At 37.7% G+C, this 22,012-nt stretch overlaps 1 protein-coding gene across 2 annotated transcripts in view; it reads left to right on the top strand.

Moving 5' to 3' along the window:
• LOC113231615 (transcription initiation factor TFIID subunit 5) overlaps positions 1-22,012 on the top strand; it is a 31,685-nt gene that overhangs the window by 126 nt on the left and 9,547 nt on the right. The window contains exons 2-10 of one of the 2 annotated variants that reach the window (XM_026466033.1): positions 45-230; positions 1,548-1,750; positions 8,053-8,252; positions 8,446-8,647; positions 8,728-8,917; positions 11,269-11,344; positions 15,285-15,422; positions 15,782-15,969; positions 16,080-16,193. In XM_026466033.1, coding sequence (XP_026321818.1) covers positions 45-230; positions 1,548-1,750; positions 8,053-8,252; positions 8,446-8,647; positions 8,728-8,917; positions 11,269-11,344; positions 15,285-15,422; positions 15,782-15,969; positions 16,080-16,193 — 1,497 coding nt within the window. Of the gene's footprint in view, positions 1-44; positions 231-1,547; positions 1,751-8,052; positions 8,253-8,445; positions 8,648-8,727; positions 8,918-11,268; positions 11,345-15,284; positions 15,423-15,781; positions 15,976-16,079; positions 16,194-22,012 lie in introns of both variants that reach the window. The other variant, XM_026466025.1, reaches the window with a different exon arrangement.

Here is a 22,012-nt window from a genome sequence, read left to right as displayed (position 1 = left end):
AGGTATCCTCTTGACAGACGTATGTACCATTTACATAATTTCAGGGTACTGAGGAGATTCTTAAAAAAGAAGCAAGTTTAGGCGATGTGGAAATCGATAATATTGACCTTCCCGAGGTGGAACTGGCCAGTATCCTCACCTCGCACCATACAGAAAGCGATCCCTACACTTACGAAATCGCTTATGATAGCCTCAAAAAGTTTGTTGAGAACTCTTTAGACATGTATAAGGTAAGAAAATCTTTAACACCAAATTTGCACATTGACGAAATCAAAAATTACTATTATATTACATTAATACGAAATGATTTTTCTGCATAGTTTCATATTAAAGTTTCTGTCTATGTGACATCCATTATATATATGTAATGTTTATAACTTTCGTGGTCACTATCTAACTAACTCATTTTAATACAACCCCAAAAAGTAGTAGACTTCTATTTTGTTTTATTGAAACTTAAATATATACAGTCGGCCTTATTTCATTTACCATTTTTATAAGCTACATAATCATGACATCCATAAAATTAAAAGCTTTTTGTTTCATTCATTTCATTTAGTGTGCGAAATTAATATTATTCCCCCCCTTCCCGTTTATTTTTTTGCAGTTATATCTGGCATTAGTATTTTTCATACTTTTAAGTAAATGTAGTAATGTATGTAATTATAACTTTATTATCCTAAATTTGATCTCATTCAATAGATTAGTTGAGTCACCTAAAAAAATTAATTTAAATGATATATATATGTTTTTTCTTTATGGAACCATAACTTCAAAACTATTATTGTAACATTTATATCTCAAAACCACTGAATAATTTGTGAGGGCCATGGCTTTCAAATGCTTGTACAAAATGTTTGAAACTATGTATACACTGAGATTCGCCAGCCTAAAGAGGCAAGCCATAACTGTGTATAGCCAGGGATATACTGGCCTGGGACAAAAATATTGGGTTTGTATACACAAAGCACTGCACATGTGAAATAAAAAAATATACTATTCTTTATACAACATTTGAAGGCAAATTTTCTGTCACTTCAAATTTCAAAACACATTGTGTGCCACACAGATGGAACAGCAATTACAGATTTTTGGGCTATTAAAGCCGTAATTGCCTACTTATTAATGGACCTTATATCAAAATAAATAAATCATCATTATCAAAGTAAGTAAGTTTAAGTACCAGTAGACCTCCTTGTGAAAGAGTTCGTCCAGGGAAGTACTGCCACCTTACCAATTTTTGCCGCCAAGCATTAATGTCAGGATTACTGTGTTCTGGTTTTGAAGGGTAAATTACATGCACATGAGACTTGTCAACTTATGTCTCAGGGCAACGGGTGCAGTGGCAGTGCCCTTCAGAGCTTTGCGACTTAAAGCACTCTGAGTAGCACTGCAATTGTTATGGACAGGTGTGTAGTGTACCATTAGGTGCACAACCTGCTTGTCCCGTCACCAAATATTATAAAAAAAAATACTTTTCACATATAATAACACTATGCACTGACATACAATTGGGTGTGTACATAACATTATATTTTTTGTTACAGCATGAGCTATCCACACTGTTGTATCCAGTATTTGTGCACATGTACCTGAGTCTCATACTGTATGATCACAATGAACATGCTAGTAATTTTCTTGAGAAATTTAGTTCAGAACAAGAAGACTATTATCAAGATGATTTGAAACGTCTGGCCATTGTGAAAAACAAGGATCAGATAAAGGGTAATGAACTAGCTGAGATATACAGGTATGAAAACAAGAACATATAAAAGAATTAAGATATTTTACCTGATTGTTGAAAGTACTCATTAATGCTTTTATTTTACTAATTCTAAATTGATTACTCATGCATCTAATTTATTTATTTATTTATATTTTGGAGGGCACAAACAGCTTATATTACAATAAAATAGAGACTTAATTCAATAATTTGAAGCAAAACAGTTCCCTACTGATAAAAATACAATAATATTTGATGCATTGATAACAGTAAGCCAATATAACATTAACATTAACAAATATAACATAACACACACACACATACTCTTCACACTTTACAAATAATGTATCATCACTCAAACCCGCCAACTCACTGTATTCATAAAAATGAATTAGTTAAATGTTTCTTAACACATGCACAGCTAGTGTTAAATAAGTCAAAATCGTAAGTGGCAGAAAGTTTGTGTTAAAGTTTTTGCTCGCACGCCATATAAACGAATTGCGTTTGTAATTTTGTAAAGCTACAGGCAACTTGGTACTTGGTACTTGGTGTAACGGGCTAGTGTCCGCAACTCGACGTCAAGGCGCCTATTTTGCGTGTGGTGGGTGCAGGGTCCTACTCGTGCCATCCAAGCTCCTCCAGGAATCTCAGCAGCCTCCTCGGTTTGCTGAAGACTTCGGGGAGCGACCTTGGCACTCCAAGGTACTTTGCCCTGTAGTTGGCCACGCCGGAGCACTGTAGTAGGATGTGCGCAGCCGTTTCCTCCCCCTCCATGCACGCTCTGCATAGAGGGCTGTCTGTGATACCTAAATTGAAAAGGTGTTTATTGTATGGACCATGACCTGTTAGGGCGGCAGTTAGAGTGCGAAGCTCTTGCCTGTTGAGTTTAATTAATATTCGTGATAGACTGCCATTGAGCGTTGGGAGTGCTTCCCTCGCCTGTCTACAAACCGTAAGGGTGGTCCATGTATTATTATGTGAAGTTTTTGTACCTTTGTGTATAGTTGTTCTGGACCATTGGTAGGGGAGGGACACTATGGGTTCAGGTCCTACTGCGTCCGTCTCCGACCCTTTTCTGGCTAGTTCATCTGCTGCGTCATTGCCACGTGAGCCGCTGTGTTCTGCTGTGCTGTGTGTGTGTGGATTAAAGGTAATCCACTGTAGAGTTAAGTGGTTTTGTATACATACCTCCATGAGTGCTTGATGGCATTCATAAATGAGCCCTGAGTTTATGTCATAGCTGTTCAGTGCTTGAAGTACTGACATACTCTCAGAGAGTATTCGAATGGAGTGGTTCTTTACTCTTCTCGCTATGATTGCTTCTGCCGCCAACTTGATGCCTATGCATTCAGCCTGGAATACTGTGTTGTGGTCACCAAGCGGTGTTGATATCCTGATATTGAGGTCTTCTGAGAATACCCCAGTACCTGTTCCTGAATTTGTTTTAGATCCATCGGTGAAGACGCGGACCTCTCTGGAGTTCAGTCCTTCATTTGGATCTTCAAACAATTGTATCTTGTATTTTTTGTCAAAGATGTACTGTTTTGGGATCCTATCCACAGCCGCCTCCAGTAGCGGTTCCTCCTTGACTGTCTTATAGAGGATTTCTGTATGTGGGGTCCTCATGTGCTTCCAAAGGCCGGTTCTGTTTAGACGCAATGCTGTTGACGCCGCTTCCTGTCTGATGAACATTGGGAGGGGTCGCAGGTCCAGCATCGCTTCGAGGGCCGCAGTCGGAGTTGTCCTCATGCAGCCGGTCGTTGCCATGCAAGCCAGACTTTGGAATTTGTCCAGCTTGTCGGTTGCGGTCGTCAGTTTGGTTCGTGGCCACCATACTATCGCGCCGTAACTGATCATGGGTCTTATCACCGCTGTGTAGAGCCATAGTGTTATTTTGGGTGAGAGTCCCCATTGTTTACCTACCATTCTATGGCACTGCCAGAAGGTGATAGTGGCTTTTTTAATTTTGTTGTCCAGATGCTTGTTCCAATTCAACTTGTTGTCCAGTATTACTCCCAAGTACTTGACTTCGGTTGATATCTGTAGTTCTGTACTGAAGAGTTTGGGTAGTAGGTAGTTACCCAGTAGTCTTTTGTTTGTAAACATTACTAGTTCCGTCTTTGTTGGGTTTACCGACAGTTCATATGCCCTGCACCATCTTTCCACAATCCAGAGTGCAGCTTGTGTAATGTTGCAGAGTACATTGGCATAATTTCCTGTTACCAGTATAGCTATGTCATCAGCATATCCTACTGTATAGAAATGTTCTTTGTTCAGTTTAATGATGAGGTCATTTACGACTATGTTCCACAGCAGAGGCGACAGTACCCCTCCTTGAGGGCATCCCTTCGCTACTATGGCCCATGGGGTCTTATTTGCTGTTGTTTTTATAGTTCTTAATTTTAGCATGTTGCTAATCCAGCTGATGAGCACTTCATCCACTTCGTGCCTCCTCAGTGCTGATTGTATGCTGGAGAAGTTGGTTTTATCGAAGGCTCCTTCAATGTCGATAAAGGTGCCTAGGCAGATTGCTTTGTCTTTGAGGGCCACTTCTATCTTGCCCACAACGGCATGTAGGGCCGATTCAGTGGATTTACCTTGACTGTATGCATGTTGGTTACCGTGTAGTGGTATGTTCTTAAGCGCTCCATCCCTCAGTTCTCTGTCACATAACCTTTCTAATGTTTTCAAGAAGAACGATGTGAGGCTGATTGGTCTGAAGGACTTCGCGTCAGTGTAGTCGTTTTTACCCGGTTTCGGTATAAATATGACTTTTACCTCTCGCCAGCTATAGGGCACATAGCTGAACGCTAGACATGCCTGAAAGATGTTGACCAGGTGCTGGACCAGTGTGTCCCCGCCCCATTGTAGGAGTGCGGGGAACACTCCATCTTGGCCAGGAGCTTTGTACCGTTCAAAGGTGTTTACTGCCCATTTTGTCTTTTCGTATGTTACTACTTGTTCAGCGTATCGCCAGTTATGGATCGATGTATTGTAGTTCATTTATTCGCACCTTTCGTCTTGGACGAACCTACATCCTGGGAAATGTGCTTCCAGTAGGGTTCTCTCCGTATCCGCAGGGGAAGTTGTGTATGTGTTGTCTATTTTGCGTATTGAACCTAGCTCAGTTGAATTTGACTTGCCTAGGATTTTCCTTATTCTGTTCGCTTGTGCACAAGACGTGATGTTCCCGCAGTAGCCTCGCCATGACGCGGTGCTCCTGAATCGTATGCGCTTTTTTAGCTTGGATTTGGCCGTCTTGTAGTTTTCCCAGTCCTCATCCGCGCATGTGTTCATTGCTCTATTGAAGCGTCTCCTTACCCTTCTGCGTAGCCTCTCAAGCTCAGGCCCCCACCAGTGTTGGCCTTGCCTCGGGGCAGATTCACTCAGTGGGCATGCGGAGTTATAGCTGCTCAATATGTTTGATGTCAGTTCTGTAACCTGTGTTTCTATCTGTGCTGTGTCCAGCAGTCTTCCCGGTGCTACCGGTTCCCCCAGGCTCTGGTGTAGTTAGCTGGTGTAGATAAACTGGTATTGAGCGTTGGGAGTGCTTCGCTCGCCTGTCTACGAACCGTAATTGTAGTCCATGTATTACTATGTGAAGATTTTGTACCTTTGTGTATAGTTGTTCTGGACCATTGGTAGGGGAGGGACACTATGGGTTCTGGTCCTACAGCGTCAGTCTCCGACCCTTTTCAGGAGGTCTACTCTCACATAGCCTTTTTAATGTTTTCAAGAAGAACGATGTGAGGCTCATTGGTCTGAAGGACTTCGCGTCAGTGTAGTCGTTTTTTCCTGGTTTCGGTATAAATATGACTTTTCTCGCCAGCTGTGGAGCACATAACTGAATGCTAGACAGGCCCGAAAGATATCGACCAGGTGCTGGACCAGTGTGTCCCCGCACCATTGTAGGAGTGCGGGGAATACTCCATCTTGGCCTGGAGCTTTGTACAGTTCAAAGGTATTTAATGCCCATTTTGTTTTTTCGTATGTTACTACTTGTTCAGCGTATCGCCAGTTATGGAGCGATGTGTTGTAGTTCATTTCTTTGCACCTGTCGTCTTGTACGAACCTACATCCTAGGAAATGTGTTTCCAGTAGTGTACTCTCCGTTTCCGCAGGGGAAGTTGTGTATGTGTTCTCTATTTTGCGTATTGAACCTAGCTCAGTTGAATTTGAGTTGCCTAGGATTTTCCTTATTCTGTTCGCTTGTGCACAACACGTAATGTTCCCGCAGTAGCCTCGCCATGACGCGGTGCTTCTGAACCGTATGCGCTTTTTTGGTTTGTATTTGGCCGTCTTGTAGTTTTCGCAGTCCTCATCCGCGCATGTGTTCATTGCTCTATTGAAGCGTCTCCTTACCCTTCTCCGTAGCCTCTAAAACTTAGGCCCCCACTAGTGTTGGCCTTGTCGCGGGACTGAGTCACTCAGTGGGCATGCAGTGTTATAGCTGTTCAATATGTTTGATGTTAGTTCTTTAACCTGTGTTTCTATATGTGCTATGTCCAGCATTTTCCCGGTAGTACCGGTTCCACCAGGCTCTGGTGTAGTTTGTAAGTGTATAGTTTACGACCGGTTTTTCGGGAATTCCGTTTCGGTTGTGGTTCTTTGATGGCTGTTTCTAAGCTGAATCTTATCCATCTGTGGTCCAAGAAAGATGCTTCTTCGGACACGTGCCAGTCTTGGACAAGATTTACAGCTCCTTCTGACGCTAGGGTTAGGTCTATAATCGTCTTGCATCTTTTATTTACGAATAGTGGTACTGTACCTTTATTAAGGATTTGAAGGTTAGTTGTGAATAAGTATTCTGTTAGGTTCTTACCTCTGTTATTTTCGAGTTTCATGCCCCACAACGGATGGTGAGCATTGGAGTCAGTGACCACGACGTTGTGCTGGCCATTCTGCTCGCAGTATTTGATTAGCCGTTCCATTTCTTGCGGTGGTGGTACATCAGCCTCCGCCATATAGACCGAGGCGAGCACCACTTCAGGCAGGCCCGTGGCCGTGTCAGCTAAAAGTTTGACGGCACACAGGTCTCTGGAACAGATTTCTGTTAGTGGCTGTATATGTAAACTATTAGAGTAGTAAATGCATGTTCGTGGTTTATCTGAGCTAGTGGTGGATAATAGCTTACCTCTCAGATGTGAGAGTCCATTTATTTGGCCGCGGGCACTGATCCACGGTTCCTGGATCAACGCCACGGCTGTGTTGTTTACCTCCAACCACTTCCGGAGCCGAGCCGTTGCGTCCTGGCTGTGGTGGAGGTCGTTCTGGACGACTTGCAGTTTATTTGAGCGAGGGGGATACCGCCTTCACCAGACAGCAGCGCCACGTCCTCGTCCTTGCTCAATCGGATGTCTCCCATCCCCAACACACACTCGTCGTCGCTAATGGACACCGCCGGGCATTCGTCGGTGTCCTGAAGAAGCTAACGCAATCGGCTCACTGTTTGCACTGAGTCATCGGTTAAGTGTGCAGACTATTTCAGTAGCACTAGAACTCATTGTGAAAGAGTTCATCTAGGTACTGCCACCTTACCGACAGCATTGAAGCACTGAAGGACTTTCCTGGCTCTGACAGATTTAATGTCCTCTGGTTGTGGCATGTGCCTTCCCAGTACGGAACTTCGTACGCCCATCAGTGTAAGAGTGCTGGTGAAATTACAGGCATATAGAGCTTGTCAACTTATTTCTCGAGGTGACGGGCGCAGTGGCAGTGCCCCTCAGATCTTTGCGATTTAAAGCTCTTGAGTGGCACTGCAACTGCTATGGACAGGCATGTAGCTTACCAGCGCACGACATGTTCGTCCTACTAGTACTAAAATAGCGTTATTCCAATCCCCGAAAAATCTCCGCAGTTTGGGAAATTCCCCACAAATACCAAATTTGTTAGGATACGTTAAGATGCACACGACACTCTGAAATGGCACAATTTTAGCTTTATATTTCAGCTAAACTAACCAGCAGATCGAGCTAGAGTTTCTTTTACTTTAGAGTACTATTAAGTTACAAATTTTTGGAATAATAAGTTTTTGTAGTTTTAAATGAGTCAATGAAAACTGGTAATCTGAGGTACACCCGCCATATTGACTGTCAATACGGCGGGTGTACCTTTGATATTGCTATAACTTCGTTCTGATGGAGGTACAAATTTTTAAACAGTGGTACTAAATAATACAATGTAGGTACGTAAATTTTTTTCATACCACATTTGTCAGAATCCGTTAAGGTACATCTGCCATTCTGTCTCTCACTAAAAATGTATATATTATATTGGTCACAATGCCTGAATTAAATAAATAAATAAAAAATATATAATTGTATTTCCAGTTCCAATAAATTTGTGGTTCAACTATCAAGAGATGCATCTTCGCAACTGAAACGGTACTTACAAGAACAGAAGAGTTCCACTGTCATCATTAACATTATAAACAATCACATTCAGATTGAAGTACATGATGGACCTGGAAGAACTCAAGCTCAAGTGAGGGCCACAGCTGGTGGAATCCTAGGAGAAGCCACTAAGAATGGTCACTTTATTATTCATTCATTAATATAATAAACGAGGCCTGTACCCGGGTCGGCCTAGGCCTGCCTTTCTTAAATATAAAATTTAAATAGAAATTCTAAAATTTAAATAGAAACTTAAACATTAGTAGTACCTATCATTTCATGTAGGTTCCTTATTCTTAATACACCAATAGACTGTTTCCAATATTTCAGAAAATCGCACCAAGGTTTATTATGGACTGTTAAAAGAACCTGATATACAAGTTCTTCCAGCACCAGTGGAAGATGAGGAAGAACCAGAAGAGACGCCTGATAAGCCAAAAAAGAAAAAGGCCAAGAAGGACAATATATTCATGAAAAAACCGAAATCAGACCCAAATGCTCCACCTAACGATAGAATACCTTTACCAGAATTGTATGTATTTGAACTATTAATAATTATTTGATCTAATTGTTTGCACCACTTTTTTTAAGTATGTAAAAAAAATTTTTTAGGAAAGAAACTGACAAATTAGAGAAAGGCAAAGCAATAAGAGAGGCTTCAAAACGTGTAGCATTGGGGCCTGAAAGTTTACCATCAATTTGTTTCTACACACTGTTGAATAGTGGAAACACAGCAATTTCCGCCGACATTTGTGACGATTCCACCCTTTTGGCAGTTGGATTCAACAATTCCACAATAAAGGTATAAACACTCAATCAGCAGCTCAGCTGCCCCAGAGCAAAACCTATTAAGGGACAAATTTTTTGAAAATAATTTATTTAGTGTTCCACTATTCCTATAATAATAACAGTGACAGCCACTTCAAAATCCTACAATTTACCAGAAATTTACAATACTTAGAACCTAGTAAGGCACATCTAATTTAGTAAGTAATTTTGAGCAATTCAAAACTTAGCAAATATTTGAGACTTGCCAGGTTTTAAAGTATTTAAAGCGCCTTACTAGGTATTTGAATTGGCAAATCGACGGGGGACCTCAAGCTGTTTTACGAAACAATTAATATGTACAGGGTGGAAAAAATCATTGGGGCATGATGGGGAAATGGAGCTAACCAAAAATTCCAAATACTCACTATTTTATTGACTAATCTATAGCATCAATGATAAGTATAAAATCTCTCTAATAAACATTGTGTCGTACAATTAAAAAATCCATGAAAAATGTTTAATACGTAACTCTAATTTAACCCTACCTGGTAAAAACACATTATAATTTTTTAATTAAACCTACTGGAGAAGGATCACAATAACATATTTCATCAGGCCTGTATTCCGGCTCATAATAGCAATATATCCACTGATTACCTTAATGACAACTTCAATATCTGGGTAGGTACAGGCGGTGCCCTCACTTAGGTATTCACTATTTGTATATCACTTAGTACAAATAGTGTAATATCGACTTTCGAGTAATATCTCCAGACCTTAAGCATCTGATCATTTTTTATGGTGCCTTGTAAAACAATTGATTTCCAAAAATTCTCATGAGACTAGAAGAGTTAAGGCTTAAGGTACAAAATGTGATTACCATTCAACACGACACTTTGCAAAGTGAATCTCAAAAAAGCAATCTGTGTATGAAGGAAAATGAGTCGCACTTCGAGCACTTAGTTAATTTTTGTAATAATAAAACAAAATATTAGAAAATTATAATTTGTAAGTGATTCCTACATGGCTTCACGTTAGAGACGATATCAAAATTAGAGTTCATGTTAATCCTTGATTGTAAGACCTAATGTTTATTGGAGACATTTTATCATTAACATCCTATCCTCCACCTCCTATCTATTAGTACAATAAAATAGTGAGAGTTTATATTTTGCATTTTTAGTTGTTTCGAGGCAAGCTTTATAGAAAATCTGTAAATGCAGTTATTCATATTAAAAAAAAAAAAGTATGTTTCCTTTTAGTAAATATAACTATTTTTTAACGCATTTAAGGCATAGACAACTATGGATTTAAGGTACCTCCTGGTGACTTTTCCATCCTGTATATCAGTATCCTGTTAACTGCCTCCGTGGCCGAACGGTTACCATGCCGGACTGCCACGCAGAGGTCCCAGGTTCGATTCCCGGGCCGGGCGAAATATTTGTATGACCTACATTTATTTCTCTCGTGAGTTTGGGTGTAATTTGTGGTTGTTTATGTGTGTGTCCATGGCACCCGCGACACAGGGTTTCCCTCGTGCGGGGCTATGTTGAGTGTGTGCGTTATTATTATTATTATTATTAGTGGATAATAAACTTTACTGATACTGAAAATCTTAGTCGTTTTATTAATTTCATTAGTAAATCAAAATCAAATTTTATTCCAAATTTTCTTGTACAATAACTAAACCAAATACCTAACAAATGCACGTACTGTGTTTTGATTCTGGCTGCTACGGTAACTTTACTACGTACACACGTCGGCACACCAATCTACACATTGACATATCTTGTTCCGTTGCACTGGAGGCGATATTCGAACAAAAATGTGTAGTCAGATGTGGCGTTGTCTGTACATAAAGACTCAAACTTAGTAAGGGATACAAAATATATGTATAATATATGTATGAGTTGTAACATTTTTTGTAACATATTGATGTTGCAAAAAATGTTAAATATTAGTTGATTGGTATCCTACTTAATACTATTAATTTATTTTACATTAAAAAGGAAAATTGTTCAAGGGCAATATTGATTTGCATTTTTGGTCTCTTTTGTATAATTTTGCCTAAAGCACTTAGTAGGTTTTGCTATGGGGCAGCGGAGCTACTTACTGAATAAACAACATCATGGAAAAGCCCGTATAATTAATTGGTATTGAAGGAGCTGGCTGCTTTCCACTGCTGTCTATTTTGTATGCGTTGCAAGTCCTAATATTTCAACCTTAGCTCCTCTAGACATAACAGCATCCTGGGGTTATCCAACAGTTCTTGCAGGAGCCTTGGTGCACCAAAGTGTTCGTATTACCATTATAATATAATTAATATAGCATCTATGTATATAGTGTATAAATTTGTATTCAATAAAATTAATTGGATTATTTTAGGTTTGGACTCTTACACCTGTGAAGTTACGTGGGATGAAATCAGCAGAAAAATTGCAAGATATTGATAGAGAAGCAGGTACGCAAATTTTATTTCCAAAATCATCAAACATATTTACATTGCTTATGGAAGTGTGTGTTTTTACGTTGCCACAGAACTAAAAGAACAATGGCGAAATATTTGTTGAAAGAATTTTTTACCGTCATCAAGTATCACAATTACGAAGAAATTAATTCGATTTTTCAAATCATAATAAAGGCCTGTCGAACTCTGGAAATACAATCATATTTAAATAAAACTCAAATGACTAATTCGTATGTGACTATTTCTCAAAATAATTGTACGTAATGAAAAGGTCGTTACGAAATAGTACATACATAAAATTTAAGCATTAAGCCATTGACCTATTATATAAATGGACATCGGGTTCGCGCTAAAAAGTGTCCGCACCTATAGGGCGTCAAAATCGCATACAGAGTGTCAGTCGCGCAACAGTCTTCGTTTGTTCGACTGTTGTCAATCATGCAGTACCATATAATAATAACTTGTAAAAATTACTGCAGTAAATTGTAAAAACAGGATTTTGTATCATATTTTCACTAAACAAATATATTGTATTAATTAAATTTTTATTGAATTGATATTCAATTATTTTTTGTGAAATTACTCCACTAGTTTGTTATAATTATTAATACAAAGATCGAACACTCAGAAACATATATTGTGTTATCATAGTTCTCATTTAAAAGTGTTATTTTGTACAGGTTTGGTAGTATTTAATTTATACATAAATGAGTCGTAAATATAAATTACAAAAGCACACAAAATAATCAAATAGCTAACTGTCCTTTTTCTACACATTGCATGTGCAAAAGATGGAAAGAGACCCATTACGTCAACTTCAAGAAGCTTAAACTTCTTGGTCATTTTCAATTGTTCGAACCACAAGCGATTGAAATATTTAGAACAAAGAAACTATAGAGTCGCTTTGATTTTAATTTTTTATCAAACGTTAGCAATAACTAACAAAATATTGTTGTACTCGTTTTACGGCTTGGGATTACCTATCAGAAGTCAGAAAATACATTTGTCCGAAATAACATTAGCTCGAATTTTCATAATGTCAAATGTATTTTTTTAGGAAGATTACAAAACAAAAGCTAACTTTGTATTTGTGAAAAGCACCAAAATTGCTCGAAAGCATAACGGTTGTATTATCAATCGGTTTTCGGAATTACGGATATTTGAGTTTACGTTTAGGTGGAATATCGGTACATTTCTTATAGTACGCGCTTATTTTCACATTTGTAGTGATATTTGCATGTATGTATCTGCCCAAATCTTTATTATTTCTTTAAGTGAATTTGTACAAAACTCGACATAATAATATTTATAAAAAATAATTAATATTTACGATAAAGGCCATTACTCTTGTGTTCAAGTCATTTTCAGTCGAAGCTAAATATGGTGCATTTTCAATGCATTAAGCTTATTAATTATTATACGTTGACGAAATATAATTACTTTAATCACTCTTGACTTTTTGTTGTTTTAGAAAACCAACATTTGCGGGTATGGCAAAGAGCAAATAAAAAAAGAATAAATTATTTTGAAATATACAGTGTGTTAATTGACATTCTCGCCATACATAAGAAATTAATAATGGAAAGAATCCTAAATCATCTAAAAATATTTAAAAAATTATTCTGTGCAATATTCTGGCTAATTGTATCTAGTAAAGTTTTGCAAAATTGTCTCTAGTCGTATGTACCACGCAAGGGCAGTGACCACGCTACCCGCTTTACCGAGCGATACGTAGTATTTTTTTGAAAGTTGTGATTACGTACTAGTATTGTTATAATTTACTATTTATTTACATTATTTATAAAAGTTGACTGAAAAAAGTTCTTTGTAACTTAGATTTAGTACTCATCAACTTTAGGTTACATGAAAGTATTGCTAGAAGTACCTAGCTCCACAGCTGGTGGCTGGCCCCGGTACGGAGATTCGTACCTGAGTTTCGTTTCAACATTAGACTCCACAACTTTGAAAGCAGAAAATTCGACACTCGTATCCTCCGCGTGAACTAAACGTTTCACATCATGCCATAAGAATAAAGACGCACTTGTACTTGATGGATTACCATGAAGGTTCTGGTGAACCTGGTAGCGGTTCTTTTTTGCACTACTAACTCTTGTTTACATACCATTCTTTTTTGCACTACTAACTCTTGTTTACATACCAAACTACGTGGCATTTCGTAACAGTCTAGAATAGAATGTATGCGGGATGTCAGCGTGACCTAGACGCAGTACGGGAAGCAAGGTCGACTGATCTACCAATCGCGCGCTCGATACGACACTCCCTCGCCGTCGTTACCCGCACCCCGCCACCGAATAGATCTAAAATACGTTTCTTTCTGCGCATTAAGGTCATTGTTCAAAATGTTTGCAAGTGCCGTGCAAGTCAATGACCTTTGGATCAAATTTGTTCGCCGCAATTAAATCAAAGATTTTGGTTCAGTTTCGGATATAGAATGACCTCTGTAAATATGGCGAGAGTGCAAATCACCACATTGTATTTACTGGGTTCTTGAAACTTATGTTATGAATGAGAAATCCTAATTAATAAAAAAGTATTGTCAATACAACCATAAAATCACAATTATCAGAAAAAACTTTAGAATTCCCATATCTTGAGAGATTGGGATCTGATTTTTTTAATGGTTATTATGGTTGTTGTCAGTAATAAAAGTAAATATTGAATCCTAGAAATTTAAAAAAACCAGTGATTGCACTACCATTAGTGCAACTTTAACTGCCTCCGTGGCCGAACGGTTACCATACCGGACTGCCATGCAGAGGTCCCAGGTTCGATTCCCGGGCCGGGAGAAGTATTTGTATGGCCTACATTTATTTCTCTCGTGAGTTTGGGTGTAATTTGTGGTTGTCTATGTGTGTGTCCATGGCACCCGCGACACAGAGTTTCCCTAGTGCGGGGCTATGTTGAGTGTGAGCGTTATTATTAAAAAAAACCACTGGTTTTAAAAAAAATCCCTAATGCGTTTATTTATTGCCACCATCGAAAGGAAATAAAAAAACTTTTTATTAAAAAAACTTGAAGAATTTGATTTTTTAATTTCCATTTGTCACCACTGGCAACAACTGAGATTCTTTTTAACCCGTTTGTCACCACCTGTAGGGCTAGCAGGACAGGGCGCGACTTGCGCGAAAGCGACATAAAGCGTGAGATCTCTATGCGAGAATAGCTGTATCAGTAGCGCCCTGTCGTGCTAGCCCTACAGGTAACATATGGGATTTTTTTTCCTCATTTTTCCTCAATAAAGCCAGTGGTGATGACTGGGAATAAAGGGATTTTCTTGATTTATATCAAAGTTTAATTATATTTGTATTGTGCATTAATTAGTTAACGTTCTCTTTTAACAAACTTTATTGTAAATATAGATAAATAGCCCGTTATTTTGAAGTTATCGTTTAATATACAAAGTTGAAATGACCGAACTGTAAGCTTTCATAAGTAATAGTACTTTTGAATCCTTGACAGAATTATTTGACGCTAATTATTGACATATTATTAATGAATTTACTTTTATATCTTTTGTAATATTACTTTATTTGCAATATTTCACAATTGCATTAATTTATTGTAATAAATAGTAGTTGAATTTGTATGATTGATTGATTGTAATTATAGTAAGTAGTTGAATGACATATACTATATTATATGCAAACTATGGTAGAATAAGCTGTATTTACTTAAAAAAAGAACGTAATTAGGTACCTTGTTCTGACAAATAAATACATTGATTGTTTGATTGATTGAAGTACACAGCATACCCAGGAATCATGGAGACAGATTTTGTAGTAAGGTGTGATTCAATTGTGAGAAGTATGTCAATACTTGTGGTCTTTAATAAATAACGTTACTTCTTCACCTTCATGAGAGGCTGTTCGATATTCCTTAACTTTAAGACTAAGCAATTTTTTTTTTCCTTTAGGAGATGTTCTCGTCAGGATGATGGAAGAAAAAGATAGAGACACGTGTCGTACACTTTTTGGACATGGGGGACCCGTTTACAAAGTAGGATTTGATCCCTTCAAAACCATGCTACTGTCTTGCTCTGAAGATTCTACAGGTATCAGAATATTGTTGTGTAATAATGTGCACTTTTGTCTTATTATATTACATTTTGCAACCAACTTTAATAACGAAGTACGAAATTTGAAAACTAAATTCTTAGGACACTGACAGAATAGATTTAAAAAAATTAAATATGTGGGACCAGCGTAATATGACTAAATTCTAAGTTATATGAAAAAATGTATATAGGTATATGCGTTAAGTTTTATTTTGTACGTAGTTTATTTTTTTAATCTACTATGTTTCTTTTGTAACTTCGTCACTCTATTATTGATGGGAAATATTATATATCTAGGTACATAACCACTACACAATATTATTTACCTTTTACTCATTATTCTAAATGTTTTTCAGTAAGACTCTGGTCCCTTCAATGTTGGACGTGTTTGGTAGTATACAGAGGACATATATGGCCAGTTTGGGATGTCCGATGGTCAACACATGGCCATTACTTTGTTTCAAGTGGCCATGACCGGACAGTTCGCCTCTGGGCTACAGACCACCATCAACCATTGCGGGTCTTTGCTGGACATCAGTCAGATGTGAATGTAACTATTACTTTGTGATACTAATCCACCAAGGTTTTGGATTAATACTCCCGGAATAACTTTATCATATACTATTTACTCAAATACTTAATACTATTTTATAGTGTGTCCAGTTTCATCCGAATTCCAACTACATTGCAACTGGCTCAAGTGATAGAACAGTTCGTGTTTGGGATTGTCTAACAGGCACCAAAGTCCGAATCATGACTGGCCATAAGGTATGTCAATATACATATATTTAATCTGTGGAACAATCAACACGTTTAATAAAACTATTATTTTTGTACAATAATTACAATTATAGTTAAACATTTCTTGTCCTTCTATAACTTTATTCTTACAAGCAATTCACACTTCAACCACACCCCGAACACTCCATACAACGCAACTTATTTTACCTATTACCAGAGAATAAAGAATAAGGGAACGGACACTCTCCGCCCCTCCCTAGTTTTAGATACCGCACCCCGCCCCGCACATTGACGGTTAAATTTTTGAACGACAACAAGGCTGCCGGCGAGCCGTTTTCACGCGAAGACGGCTTTGATATTTGAATATATTTTTCATTTATTCATTACTAAACTTGTACGTTAATATAAAACATCATTTTACGTTGTTATTTATAATGGTCGTGAATTGTGCTGTGTGTACGGCTGTTTATCATCATTTTCCGAAAGATGAAACGAAGTAAGTAAAAAAACTTATGTCTGAGACTCATTCAGTTATTGTTTGCTTGTATGTATAAAAAATACAAATTTAATATATGAATAGAATGAGAGGCCATGACTTCGCTAATTTGATAAATATTACGTAGGTAGTGAATATATTTAATTATTAACTAAACTTGCCAAGCAATTTCAAATACCTTGGTTACCTTACTTAAAAGTACAGGTCCGAAATATAACATTTTAAGTACTTTTAATATATTTTTGGAATAAATCTTCAATATTACTCTAATTAATGGATTAATGAGAAATATAATAATGTATCGATGTAAATACTTATTAGACATGTATCATTATTAGGATTCTATTAATAGAATCATAGATAACAGATTCGCGATAGAATTTTCGCTATGTTGTCGCTCTGATCACGTAACGTAATAGTGCGAGAAACTGATGGGTAACCTTGCCACTTCACGCACACATTTGCGCGTGTGCAGATAGCGCCTTGCTGTATGTAGTAGTAATAAGTAAATAATTTTCGACTGTTGTATGGAGTGTCCGGGGTGTGCTATTACTACTACGTATAGCAAGGCGCTGTTTGCACACGAGCAAGTGTGTGCTCGAAGTGGTAGGGTTATCCATCACTGGTTAAATAAATAAATAAGTATCTAAAACATGAAATTTCTCAAGGGCATATATTATTTCTCGTTTATATTAATGATCTGCCATTCTGTGTTAAGGACCTTTGCGAAATAGTATTGTTAGCTGACGACACATCCTTGATTTTTAAAACAGACAGACATGGCGTTAACTATGACCATATGACCACGCTATCTCTCTAACGTAGTTTATTGGTTTAATTCTAACAATTTATAGTTTAATGCCAAGATGACAAAGTGAATTTGAATTATCCTACGTAAAATTGACTAGTCCAAGCATAGAAATAAACGGAGAAAAGTTGGATCTTGTTAATAAAGCAGACTCTCGGGAGTGACCTTAGATAGTAAACTTCAATGGTTTCCGCATATATTTTCCCTGACCAGCGGATTAAGCTCCGCTGCAGACGCAGTCCGCAGAATTCGTGAGCTTACCGATGTTAGTACTGCTAGACTAGTTTACTTTAGTTACTTCCATAATATAATGTCCTACGGGATTCTCATGTAGGGTAAAGCAGCAGACACACAAACTATATTAGTGTTACAAAACCGAGCGATTCGTTCTGTGTACCGTTTAGGTTCTCGGGTTCAGGGAAACAAGTATCATGACTGTGGCATCGCAGTACATTTACTCAAATATATTATATGCCCGTAAAAATATACATAATTTCATTACAAAAAGAGGTATCCATAAAATTAACCTTAGAACTGAGTCCAATCTCATGGTACAGGATCAAGAGCACGTCAAGCTTGACACTTAAGAATTCAATCCCACTCTATGCCGCTTACGATAAGAACGGTCCAAAGTACAAAGTATCAAGCTTGCCGTGCTCTTGCCTGTACCACGATTTCGTTTAACTAAGGTAAACGATTCTTTTATGGGGGAACTGTGCACGTTTTTGCAACAAACTTACGTTAAAAGCATTCTACATAGGGCGCACTACAAGTTTCCAGAACTGGCCACTTACATAAACAATATTTTTTTTTAAATTACAACATTTGAAAATGGAACTCTTTGGCTGTAGAATATAGTTTGTTTCATCTGACTGTCACTTGATTTTACATTGTGGCGTCATTTGAAAAATTGGTTGTCTACATAACCATGGATTTAAATCGTGAAAATTTTCGTAGTATGATTTTCTACGACTTTAAGCGTAATTTAACAGCTCTAGCTGGTTTGCAGAATTCAAACGCGGTTGTGTGAATCTCAGTGACGAATTTCGTGATGGTCGCCCGTCCACTGCTGTGAACAACAAAAACATCGATGCTTTGCGCCGTACGATCAAAACAGACAGTGACATACGATGACATTCGGGCATCTTTAGGCACAGGCATGAGTCAAATACAATCAATACTACACAAACATTTGGGTGTAAAAAAGCTGTGCACTCGGTGAATCCCACACAATTTGACTGAAACTCAAAAAACGGATTTCGTCCCTTGGTGCAATGCCATGCTTACCAGATTCAACGAAGGGGCGTCAAATTTGGTGTGAGACATAGTAAGAGGTGACGAAACATGGATTTATAGTTACAATCCCAAAACAAAGCAGCAAACAAGCGTATGGGTCTTTCTAGATGAACCGAAATCAACCAAAGTGGCGCGCGTGCAAAGTGCCTCTAAGCGGATGATTGCTTCTTTTTTAATAAAACTGGACACGTGGCTACTGTTGCTTTGGAGCAGGGGTTCCCAAACTTATTTTGTCTACTGCCCACTTTGAGAATTAATTATTTTTTAGCGCCCCCATTTTTTCACCTACTTAAAAACTTCAAATTAAATCAATTATTGTGTGCTATATTAGCGGAAATTATACATTCATTCTAAACGAGATTTTTACTATAACCCGCAAGAATTAACTTGAGACCTGAGCGCAGCAGGTAGTACGCAAAGGCGCTCAGGTCTCAAGTTAACCCTTACGAGCTACACCTGCTAATGAGAATGATTATTGAAACGCAACTTTACAGTATCAGCCAGAGTAACTTTTATTCAAAATAAAACAAACATAATCAATTCTAATATAAAAAACTAATGTGAAGGATGAATTTGATACTGTTTCATAAGTTTGTTGATATCAGGTTCCAATTTACTCAAGTATTGCCGCAAGTTACCACGTTCGGTAAAATGCAAACGATTTCTGTTTAAGTAAACAGCGTTGTCACAGCACTAAAACCACGTACACACAAATATGACGATGGGAATGCTATTAAGAATCGTTGAACGATTGACCACAATCCAGGGCACAATTGCAGGATCGGTTTTTGTAGCCAAAATTCTTGGTAGACATTTTTGAATTTAATTTTATTTCCTCGTTCGTTGTTAATTCTATAAGTTCTTCTTCCAGCTGAGGTGATATTGCTGTGTTGACATTTGAAAACGGATCCAACACCAAGTTTGGTATTTCCAAATTCAAAATGTCCTGGTATCGTTCGGTGAAGTCAATGTGGAGGCTTTCCAAATGTTGGTAGTAGACAAATAAGTCTTCGTTACTGCAGGATACTGATAACTTCGGAAAATTGTGAAACTCACGTCTGCCCATATTATTTTTGTGTAGAAGCAGTTTGGCTGCGAAAGGAGCAACGACATTATTTGTTTAAATTAAATTTAGTTCATCGCCTTGCAGTTGGAGATTCATGTCGTTGAACAATTTATACAGGTCTGTCATGTAAGCTATATCATTCTTTGATGTAATGAGCTTATTGGGCAATTCTGTACCTTTAGTTTCCAAGAACTCTATCACGGAGTCAAACAAGTTGTAAAATCGAGTCAGACAATTACTTCAGTATGAAACAACAAACGGTTGAAATCTTCGTCATTAGTAACACAAAGCTGATGAAATAATCTATCATTCAAAGAGCTGTTACGGATTCTATTGACTGCTTTGATGACATATTGCAGTGATTGAAATAGGGTTTACTTAAAGTTCTAGCAACCAAATGTTGTCTATGAATAACGCAATGTACAGTAAGGCCATCTGGAATTTTATTTTTAAGTACGCTATGGCTATGCTATGAAGCCTTTATGGCACCCTGTCATAGCCGGAGCGCCATCCGTAGCAACTGACATAATATTTTTCAATGGAATCTCTTTCTCATCACAAAACTTTTCCAATGTTTTGAATATGGTTTGGCCTTTTGTATCGGTCTCTAAATTTCTAGCAAACAATAGTTCTTCACATATTTTCTCATTTGTAATGAACCTCACGTAAGACAGCTACAATGCTTCATTAGTTGGTAAGTGGACTCATCGAGCTGAATTGACAATTGACTAGTCCTCAGATGATTGCACAATGATTCTTTAATGTTTTCAGCCATTTCATCAATTCGTCTTTGCACAGAATTATTACTGAAAGAAATGTCTGAAATTTCTTTATTAAAGAATATCTGCGGCCCGTTTATGAAGCACAGTAGTTCTTACTTCCTTTATTGCTGGCAAAATTAACTCTTCTCCGATGTTGTGTAGTTTGCCTTTTTGAGCAATTAACAAAGAGATATTGTACGAAACTCAAAGTCCGTCGTCATCTTGCTTAGCAGCCGCCGAAAAGAATTTTGCTACATTGGCTGAGTATTATGCTTCCTCTCTAAGGGTCGTATACCAGAACTCTACTCAATGCTCAAGTCAGGATCTGAGTATGATTTCGAGTGCTTTAAACCATACTCAAATCCTGACTTGAGCATTGAGTAGAGTTCTAGAATACGACCCTAAGTCTTGAAAATATGCTACATTCTTATCTTTCTTATCTGGATGCATTTTATTCAAATGATCTTGCAGTCTTGAAGGCTTCATTGCTTCATTCGAAAATGTTTTTAGACAGAAGGCACAAAGGCGACGATGGGTTTGTGGGATTTTCAATGAATCTGAATTTAATATATTCCGCACAGTATTACCGTCTCTTCTGTTTTACTTCCGACATTGTTTTGTTTTGAGAAATACGTAAGTAAGTGTTGAACTTAAGTACTGCTTATCTATTACGCGCGAAACCGCAAATGAAAATAAAATAAATATTACATTGTTTATATAGGATTGGATAAGCAGCACGCACCGACAGGAATAAGACAAAACATGCATAAACTCGTTTATCTCATTCGACGCTCAATCGTACTCAACAAGTAAGAACAAGTGTTCTATGTGTATGAACCAGCCGATTATTAGCCGAGACGAAAATTACCTATCTAGGAATACTAATAACTTAAAATGCGAAACTGTGTCTGTTGCCTTTTTATTTGTTTGTTTGTGTCTACATTCATTTCGAAACGGAGCGACCGATTTACATGATTTTTATTTTATTTATTCAATAAAACAGGACAGACATATGAACTACACGTAGAGAAATATCGAACCGAGTTAGTTTGAGCAACCTTTTAATTAATTTTAGTTGATGTTCAGAAGTTGTAGTTGAGAGTCGAGAGCTCAGTCGGTGTCTAAGGGTCGTATTCCAGAACTCTACTCAATGCTCAAGTCAGGACTTGAGTATTGCAGTGAGCACTGAAAATCATACTCAAGTCCTTGCCATTAGGGTCGTATTTCCAGTGCTTGAAATCATACTCAAGTCTGCTCAAATTCTGACTTGAGCGTTGAGTACAGTTCTGGAATACGACCCTAATACAGGGTGTCCCAAAAATAACACGCCAGAGCGACACCGTGGGTAGGTGAGCTATATACCTACCAGAAAAAAATAATTTGACCTTAGTAAAAGTCTTTTACTTTTCGAGATATTTG

Source organism: Hyposmocoma kahamanoa, unplaced genomic scaffold, assembly GCF_003589595.1.
Source record: "Hyposmocoma kahamanoa isolate Upper Pololo Valley unplaced genomic scaffold, ASM358959v1 102, whole genome shotgun sequence".
In the NCBI taxonomy this organism is placed as follows: Eukaryota; Metazoa; Arthropoda; class Insecta; order Lepidoptera; family Cosmopterigidae; genus Hyposmocoma; species Hyposmocoma kahamanoa.
Note: the sequence above shows the minus strand (reverse complement) of the source record. Positions and strands in the feature narration are given on the sequence as shown.